Source organism: Chanodichthys erythropterus, chromosome 8 (genome assembly GCF_024489055.1).
Source record: "Chanodichthys erythropterus isolate Z2021 chromosome 8, ASM2448905v1, whole genome shotgun sequence".
In the NCBI taxonomy this organism is placed as follows: domain Eukaryota; kingdom Metazoa; phylum Chordata; class Actinopteri; order Cypriniformes; family Xenocyprididae; genus Chanodichthys; species Chanodichthys erythropterus.
In genome coordinates, this window is record NC_090228.1 from 5234801 (window position 1) to 5245198 (window position 10398).

The following is a 10398-nucleotide window of genomic DNA, read 5'->3' on the forward strand; positions in this document are numbered from 1 at the left end:
AAATTCACCTGTGATGCTTTTGGTAACAAATGAAATAAACTAGCAAGTGTGCTTTAAAGGGTTAGTTTACCCAAAAATGATGGCTCAGTGAGGCCTCCATTGACAGCAAGGTAATTTACACTTTCAAACGCCCAGAAAAGTTATATTTAAAACAGTTCATGTGACTACAGTGGTTCAACCTTAATGTTATGAAGTGATGGGAATACTTTTTATGCGCCAAAAAACCCCGAAATAACAACTTTATTCAACAATATCTAGTGATGGGCGATTTCAAAACACTGCTTCATGAAGCTTTGGAGCTTAACGAATCTTTTGTTTCGAATCAGTGGTTCGGATTGCATATCAAACTGCCAAAGTCACGTGAACCATTGAAATTTCTAAACACTTATAACGAAGCCTCGTTTACTGTAATCATGCGACTTTGGCGCTTTAAAACAAACGATTTGTAAAGTGTCAAAGCTTCATCAAGCAGTGTTTTGAAATCGCCCATCACTAGATATTGTTGAATAAAGTCACTATTTTTTTTTTTTTTTCCTTCATAACATTAAGGTTGAACCACTGTAGTCACATGAACTGTTTTAAATATGTTTTTAGTAGCTTTTTGGGCATCTGAAAGTGTTAATTATCTTGCTGTCAATGCAGGCCTCACTGAGCCATTGGATTTTATCAAAAATATCTTAATTTGTTTTCTGAAGATTAATGAAGGTCTTACAGGTGTGGAACGACATGAGAGTGAGTAATTAATGACAGAATTTTCATTTTTGGGTGAACTAACCCTTAAAGATTTTAATTTCTAAATGTCTAAAGGGTGAAATGCATTCACCCTTTTCATAATATGTCTTATGTATGTGAAGCACATTGGGGAAGTGTTTGGGGTTACCTGTGCCACAGAAGGTGCGGCAGGGGTAGTAGCAACCCTTGGCCTCGTCAGGAACCTCTCCAGGGGTGCTGTGAAAGTGCAGGTAGGTGGATATCCGACTGGACTGGATAGCCACCAGGTTTCCCCCGATACCTACAATAAAATATTACTCACATCAGACAACATTACACTGAGATTACAGGGCTAGAAATTGAATTATAAACAAGGAGGAAAAAGCAGTGCACTTGTTTACAGCAAGTTTAAGACTTCAGGTAAGTACATGACTAAAGAACCAAGAAAGATAACTATATTAGCGTCCACGCCAGCAGACGATATTGTTGTTTATTCAAAGCACATGCTGCAGTTTTGTCGTCTGCAGCTTTAAATGCTCAAGCTCATTAAAGCAGGATGGATTCTGATTGGCTAGCGGTGTTTTTAATCGCTCATTATCTGAAAGTGATTCAAACGATATCATTTCTCTGTGCCGTTATTGTTATGGTTGTGGTGTGAACTCTGCTATTCTTCTATACTTAAAGCGATTTTGAGAACTATATCTTGATCATCATGGTTACAGTTATCGTCCTTCGTGTGAAGAGCCCTTATCTCTCACGTCAGTGAAGCTTCTGCAGTGAAAACATTTTTTAATCCATGAATGCAGACTTAATTTTTTTCACTGTCAGACTAGCAGCCATGAGTCACCAGTACTAACTCCGCTTTTGTCCCCCGCCTTTTTATCTCTCTCTTTCTTCCTCTCTTTCACAACACACACAGCCCTTCCCCTCTCTCTCTCTCTCTCTCTCTCTCTCTATCCCGAGTAAAGAAGAGTGTGTCCAGAGCTGCACTAATGATATGTCACGCCCAGCAGTTCTGGGAGAAGACAAGTGAGTGAGAGAGATTGAGAGAAAGACAGAGACTGACTGAACATACACATCCTCAGCTCTTTTTACACCATCTGGTTTGTCACTTTGCTGAACTAAAACATCTGCTTTTGAAATAGAACAAAACAGTATATAATAAAATGGGATATTTGTCCATTTGAGTGAAATGGAACAAAACAAAATCAAACAGAATAAAATAACTGCAAAAATATAACTGCACAAAACAAAATAGAGCAGAAAAAGACAAAATGGAACCAAATAAAATGGAATATAATAGAACATAACAGCGTTCTGAATAAATAGAACAGAATAAAACAGAACTAAACAGTATAATATTAAATTGAATAGGGTGTTTTCACACTTGGGTCCTCTTTAAAAGAACCAAACTCAGACTCAGGACCAAGAGGTGAATCAAGTGAAAAAGGACCCAGTTCTCTTTACGTTCACACTGTCCCTGAAAGAGGACTCAAATCCTTTTTTGGTCCACTTAAGTAGGAATGTGGTCTCAGACCTCTTTGTGTTCATACTGTTGCCTTTTGGATCTAGTCCAGTTCAGTGTTTGATGGCTTGACCCTATGGCCTTCAAAAATTGATTCCATTTACTTACATTGTATGTGCCTCATAACCAAGAAATTTGTGTGTAAATATTATTATTATTAGTTATTATTTTGTAAAACAAGATTGCTACAAGTGCTCTTGAATGAGCTTAAGTTTGCACAAAAATATTTAAATTTTGTTGCAATATTACATCCGTTTTCTTGCGCTATATCACACATCAATCTTTGTAAGTAACATTAATTTTGAATTGTTTTCCTTGAATCACACTGACCAAACTACTCAGACCTCCTCGTGAGATGGTCTCGGTTCGGTTTGTTTTTAAAGGTGCCCTAGATTAAAAAATTGAATTTACCTCGGCATAGTTGAATAACAAGAGTTCAGTACATGGAAATGACATACAGTGAGTCTCAAACTCCACTGTTTCCTCCTTCTTATATAAATCTCATTTGTTTAAAAGACCTCCAAAGAACAAGCGAATCTCAACATAACACCGACTGTTACGTAACAGTCAGGGTGTACGCCCCCAATATTTGCATATGCCAGCCCATATTCAAACTTCAAGGCATTACACAAGGACAGCCAGTATTAACGTCTGGATCTGTGCACAGATGAATCATCAGACTAGGTAAGCAAGCAAGAACAATAGCCAAAAATGGCAGATGGAGCAATAATAACTGACATGATCCATGATAACATGATATTTTTAGTGATATTTGTAAATCGTCTTTCTAAATGTTTAGTTAGCATGTTGCTAATGTACTGTTAAATGTGGTTAAAGTTACCATCATTTCTTACTGTATATACGGAAACAAGACTGTCATTATTTTCATTTTTTAAACACTTGCAGTCTGTATAATTCATAAACACAACTTCATTCTTTATAAATCTCTCCAACAGTGTGTAATGTTAGCTTTAGCCACGGAGCACTATCAAACTCATTCAGAATCAAATGTAAACATCCAAAATACTATATTTATGCGATTAGACATGTTGCATGACGAACATTTTGTAAAGATCCATTTTGAGGGTTATATTAGCTGTGTGAACTTTTTTTATGTTGTTTAAGGCAAGCGCGAACTCTTGGGGCGTGGAACACGAGAATTAAAGGGGCCGCACACCCTAAATCGACACATTTATAATGATGCCCAAAAATGCATCAGTTAAAAAAACAAAAAAACAAAAAAAAACTATGGGGTATTTTGAGCTGAAACTTCACAGACACATTCAGGGGGACACCTTAGACTTATATTACATCTTTTAAAAACATGTTCTTCGGCACCTTTAAGGGATCTGAGATCATTTGGAGTGTTCACTTATGGGCCAAAAATCACACAAACCGCACTCAGAGTGTGAAAACACCCTTAAAATATAGAACATCAGAACTAAACTGAATAGAATAAAACAAAACAGAATCTCACAAACAATGAAACAAAATAGAGAATAAAAAAATAGAATTTTACTGAAAAGAATAAAATATAAGATAACACTGTCAAATCCATCATCCAACTGTTGGGGATTTGGGAATTGCTTTAAAAAGCACTGCCACTCCAGGGAAAAAAAAAAACCCAGAAATTGTTCTTTCAGCTGAAAATGTTCAATACTATCAATACTAATAGAGATTATTTAAAAAAAAATTACACTTTCAGTCCACAGCCAAACTGGAAATCAGTGATCTGAGTTACAAGAAGACACAGCAAATCTCTTTCTCACATACAATAGTGCATTCATGCCCACAAATGGCAATAATATTTACCATAGTTAGTTAAAGAGCAGACCTAAAGGAGAAGGATTATCTTTTAGCACAGCTCAGGCCTCTGCACAATTAGCCCCAACAAGGCCTTGTTTATGTTTAATGCCGAGGGTACCATTATGCCACGCTGTGCCACGTCCCTGTGGCAGTGCTGGAGAGACGCCATCTGTATGGAGGAGTGTGTGGGCAAGTGTCTGCGGTTCAGATTAGCTGGCCAGTTCTAAAAATGTTTCGTTTTCTCACAAATAAGCAACAACACGACATTTTGGATATGGGCTGGGGGCATGAGAAAAGAGCGTATGGGAATTTTTCAACCTTTCCTGGAGCATCGAAGTCCAATTAATCTGGTGCTTGTTTTAGCTTTGTCTGCCATCATGAAATGGAGATGATATGCAACCTCATTTCTGTCCAAGCAGTGGGATTAACATATATAGACAATTTAATATGGGTTACAGAGCTGATGAGACTTTGGCTAGGTGTGCAACAGGGCTCGAGTATGGGTCCAATTGGATTTCATTATGTATAGGGTTAGACATACCAGGTTGGGATATTCAAAACTACATATTTTTAACCTGTTTTAAGGCCTGTATAAATATTTGGCTGGCTGCAGGTTCATTTGACCCTGATCGGACACAATTCTTGGAGGACATTTTCAACCTTGCATTCAAAAACAGAAAGATGGACTACTTTTATCTTTTTAAGATGGACTATTTGTAACTTAACATGTAGCCTTAAATGTGCAATTCTCTATTTGCAGATTCTTGCAGTGAGACTCTCCAAAAAAATAGCATGAGATAATGCAGCATAACAAGTCTGTTAAAAGCCTGTCTGAATGTATACAGTGGCATGAAAAAGTATGTGAACCCCTTGCAGAATCTGTGAAAATTATTATTTTAATAAAATAAGAGGGATAATAAAAAATGCATGTTATTTTTTGTTTAGTACTGTCCTGAGTAAGATATTTTACATAAAAGATGTTTGCATTTAGTTTACAAGACAAACAATAGCTGAATTTATTAAAATAACCCCATTCATAAGTATGTGAACCATTGATTGTCAATACTGTGTATGGTTACCTGATGATCTACGACTGTTTTTGTGTTTTTTGTGATGGTTGTTCATGAGTCTCTTGTTTGTCCTGAGCAGTTAAACTGAGCTCTGTTCTTCAGAAAATTCCTCCAGCTCCTGCAGATTCTTTGGTTTTCCAGCATCTTTTGCATATTTGAACCCTTTCCAGCAGTGACTGTATGATTTTGAGATTCATCTTTTCACACTGAGAACAATTGAGGGACTCAAACACAACTATTAAAAAAGGTTCAAACATTCACTGATGCTCCAGAAGGAAACACGACGCATTAAGAGCCGAGGGGTGAAAACTTTTGAATTCAAATATCAAGATAAATTGTACTTATTTTTTCTGCCGGGAAACATTAAAGAATCTTCTGTTGGTTCCGAAGGGCAGTACTAAATGAAAAACAAAGATATTTAAACAAAATAAGAAAAATTGTGACATCTTCATCCTGTTCAAAAGTTTTCACTCCTCAGCTCTTAATGCATCGTGTTTCCTTCTGGAGCATCAGTGAATGTTTGAACCTTTTTTAATAGTTGAGTTTGATTCCCTCAATTGTCCTCAGTGTGAAAAGATGAATCTCAAAATCATACAGTCACTGCTGGAAAGGGTTCAAATTAGGGCTGCACGATATATCGCATGAGATTTTCACGCGCATTTCGTCAGTAAAGCCGGTTCCCTGATTACCGTTAAATCTCCATCACCTGCTTTCAAATGGAGTGGCATTTAATAGACAGAGCCGTAGATCGCTGAAAAGCCACGCAATATCGCGTTCATTATCGAAGGCGATTCATCTGCGATATGAACGCGATATTGCGTAGCTTGTCAGTGATCTACGGCTATGTGTATTAAATGCCGCTGCATTTGAAAGCAGGTGATGGCGATTTAGCGGTAATCAGGGAACCGGCTTTATTGATGAAATGCGCGTGACAATCTCATGCGATATATCGTGCAGCCCTAGTTCAAATATACATGAACAACCATCACAAAACATAAAAACAGTCGTAGATCATCAGGTAACCACACACAGTATTGAGAATCAATGGTTCACATACTTATGAATGGGGTTATTTTAATAAATTCAGCTATTGTTTTGTCTTGTGAACTAAATGCAAACATCTTTTATGTAAAATATCTTACTCAGGACAGTACTAAACAAAAAATAACATGCATTTTTTATTATCCCTCTTATTTTATTAAAATAATTCTAATTTTCACAGATTCTGCAAGTGGTTCCCAAACTTTTTCAAGCCACTGTAAGTCTATAGCTGCTGTCGCTTTAATTGGGATGAATTTAAAGATGCAACTCTTCAGAGTGCATGACTTACAGCTAAAACACAACATGCTAATTGAAGCACTGCAACGAAAAACATTAAAAGTAAAAAAATAATCTAGATAAACCACACTAATTGGCTTGTCGGGCAACCAATCGACCACTGTGACCCATCCTTAGTCCTGGGGGCGATAAGAGAGGTCTGACTTTGTTCTATTTATATAAAATAGAAACTATTTCTCTGTACCTAAGTGGCACATGCGTGTGTGTATGTTGCAATCATTTAAATTACCTTGCCTGACTCGCTTCCTGTTTGGGCAGACAAACCATAAAAGCCCCTGTTACTCATCCAATCTCTCTCTTTCCTTCATTTGCCCTTCTTTTGAGTTCCTCTCTTAATGTTTCTCTCTTAGAATCAAGGATTTTGGGACAAACTTTAGATATTCCGACAAAAACGGTCTTCTTTCACACACACACACACACATGCAGAGATTCTAACAGCTGTTTGGTGGTCTGGGCGGGAGAGCATAGACAGACTGCAGACAGCATAAATGTCTCTCATTAGCGTGCTTTAATTAAAAAACGTATGGCTCTTTGTGGAGGTGCCATGGCCCTGGCTTCCTTTCCTGTAACCACGAGAAATTCAACTGCCACAATTAATGACTTCACCCCACGGCTCAATCTCATCCAACTCAATTTTAGCTATATTTCATCTTTTGGCTTTTTCTCAATATGGAAACGTTCATTAAAAAAAAAAAAAAAATCACAAAAGTGCCTATATCTGCCTCGAGGAATCCTACGTGACTTTAAATGAGGACGAATATTACAGAGACGTTTCTTTTAGGTAATGACAGTCTGAAAAGGGAGTGAAATATCAGCTGTGAAGAGCACCAATGTGTGCCATGGACATGGGGGCGTAGGTCTACGAATTAAGGATTTAAAAGCTTAAACCTTTTAAAGGGAACGTTCAGCCAAAAATGAAAATTCTGTCATTAATTACTCACCCTCATGTCTTTCCAAACCTGTAAGACTTTCGTTCATCTTTGGAATACAAATGAAGATCTTTTTGATGAAATCTGAGAGCTTTCTGTCCCTCCATAGACAGCCAATTCAATTGAAGTAAAAAGTAAAAGCCTAAATTAAATCTGTTCATCATAAAAAGCGATCAAGTCTCTTCAGAAAATTTGGACTAAACCGCTTGATTCATATGGATTAGTTTTCTGATCTCTATGAACTTTTTGAAGTGTCAAAGTTTCAGTTGTGTTGGCTGTCTATGGAGGGACAGAAAGCTCTCATATTTAATCAAAAGATCTTCCTTTGTGTTCCGAAGATGAACGAAAGTCTTATGGGTTTGGAAGGATATGAGGGTGAGTAATTAATGACAAAACTTTCATATTTGGGTGAACTATCCCTGTAAGAGACAAACAAGTCACTAAAATCAAGATTATTGATGTTGTTTGGCCTATTATACAGAAAATTCAGCAGTATTGACAATGTATTTGACAATATTGACAGTGTATGTATTTTCAGAAGACAATCAGTACATGCTTTATAGAATATTTTTGTGTAAAATAACAAGTCTCACCATTGATAACGGGCGTGTAAACCACAATCCCAGCCAGGTTGGGATCAGAAACAGTTTTGTCCAGAATGAGTCCTCCAATACTGAAGTAGAGAGAAATTGCATTATGTTAGAGCAACAAAGGAAGGTCTACATGCTTTTTCAGTGTGTGTGAATGCATGGCCAGGTGTGTGAGGTGTGTGAATGTGTGTATCACACCTGCTGATGAACATGGCAGTGATCACAGGCTCCCAGCCTGAGTACAGCAGCTGACGGCTGGCAGGGTGTTTGGAGGAGATGACCATCCACAGCGGAGTCAGACACATGAAGAAGGCACACACCAGAGATGACACGTATGGGTGAGAGTCTGAAAAAAAAAGAAAGAGAAGAACATTACAGTGAATGCAGGTTATTTTGATTAAAACTACTTTAAAGGGATAGTTCACCCAAAAATGAAAACCGTCATCATTTACTCACAATCATGTCATCACAAACCCCTAAGACTTTCATTCATCTTGGGAACACAAATAGATTAGTCCTCGTAACTACCACTTTGACGCTAAATAGATCATAAAAGTAATCCATATGAATTGAGCGGTTTCTGATGAGACTCTATCACTTTTTATGATGAACAGATTTAATTTAGGCATATAAACGTTCATCAACGCACACATCAGTTGTGGTAAACGGAAGCTCAAGCATGCTTGTTGTTGTTGAGCTTCTGTTTATGTTAAATGATCAATGTTTATATGTGAATAAAAGCCTAAATTAAATCTGTTCATCATATAAAGTGATCAATTTGGACTTAACCACTCAATTCATATGGATTATTTTCATGATCTATTTATGAACGTTTTGAAGTGTCAAAGTGGTAGTTGCGTAGCTGTCTATGGAGGAACAGAAATCTCTCAGATTTCAATAAAATATATTCATTTGTGCTTCAAAGATTAACAAAATGCTTACAGGTTTGTAACGACATAAGGATGAGTAACTTTTTTTTTCATTTTTGGGTGGACTAACCCTTTAAAAATGCTGAATAACTTCCAAGTACGTATTTTAGAATCACCTTTTTTTTTTTAAATTTAATAAAGATTCTAAACTGGCATTTTTGGAACTCTCCCGCTTTGGAATTCTTTCATCCTCACAGGTATGTGGCCAAAAGCCTTCTTTTTATACACCACAGTTCAAACGTGTGGTGTCAGTAAGAATTTCTTTCCTTTTGAAAGAAATGAATTGACAATTGATTTTAAATTGTAATATTTCACAATATTACAGTTTTTACTGCAATTTTTATCAAATAAATGCAGTTTTGGTGGTGAGCATAAGAGGCTTCTTTCAAAAGCATTTTAAACAATCATACACTTTTAAAAAAAAACCAAACTTTTGAATGGTAGCCCTTCTCCACCCAAAAACTTAACAGGAGTGTCGTCCTGCTCTCTGACCAACTATAATCCATTTTCTGCCATTTTTCAAAACCTGAGAAGGGGCTGACAGCTGTAATGGCAGATTGACAGAAAAAAATAACCATGACCGACATCTTGTTGATGACAGATATCATGTTGCCGGCTGCGGTCCCGTTTAAGGAGCACACATCAATCAAACCCCAAACAGACTTGTATATCCATTTAAGATTTTTCACAATGATTTCGCTGGCAATACAAAACTAAGTAACATTGTGAATATCACAATAAATTTACAATGCTTTAAATTTGGCCAATAAGTTTCCCAAAGATTATGACACTACAAGATTCTTCTTTGTCCCATTTTTATAGTCTCTAAATAAATTTGTTTCATTTATTAGTTATTACAAAATGGTTCAAATTTCGCAATTTATGTTGCGCCACCGCCTCAAAAACGTTTGTGGTGATATCAACGTGGTGCCCCGATCAGGACTGACAACCATATTCTGCTGCTGTGTGAATGTAGCCATACTGACTGGCTCTAATTGGATTTAAGCAGATTGAGGAAGAGAAATATGATCTTCTTAAAAACCGAATCAAATCTTTTGATGCAGGCAGAGACGCCAAAAAAGGTTTCACTCTTTGCTAAATACTCTTCACCACACACTAAACAGCCTAAATCTTTAAATCCCAAACATAGAGGCAACATCTGTGACTATATTTAGTGTGAGATGGGCATGACAGGGCAGCGGTGTGCGCTAATGATGGCAGAAGCCTCTCTTCTCGGCCGGTTGGCGTGGCTGATATGGTTTTGGCATGGCATGGTGGTGCCGTTTGCCTTGCCTTCACCTCACTTCACCTCTCTCAAAAAAGGAAAGACTAAAACTGGAGTGCGACGCTCAGTCTGGGGCTTATCGCACTGATTCATCAGGGAGCAAGGCTCCATTAAACCCAGCATATAAACAATCCAGAATGCTGCTGTGGACGGCCCACGTGTGACTTTCACACTTTCAGAGATAGTGTTTATGTCTGCGAGAGAGACGCTGTGCA

At 37.3% G+C, this 10398-nt stretch overlaps 1 protein-coding gene across 1 annotated transcript in view; it reads right to left on the reverse strand.

The window, feature by feature from the left end:
• slc41a2b (solute carrier family 41 member 2b) overlaps positions 1–10398 on the reverse strand; it is a 29087-nt gene that overhangs the window by 9923 nt on the left and 8766 nt on the right. The window contains exons 7-9 of the mRNA XM_067391563.1: positions 8168–8315; positions 7973–8052; positions 881–1012 (exon numbers count right to left, since the gene is read on the reverse strand). Of these exons, the coding sequence (XP_067247664.1) occupies positions 881–1012; positions 7973–8052; positions 8168–8315 (360 nt within the window). The remainder of the gene's footprint in view (positions 1–880; positions 1013–7972; positions 8053–8167; positions 8316–10398) is intronic.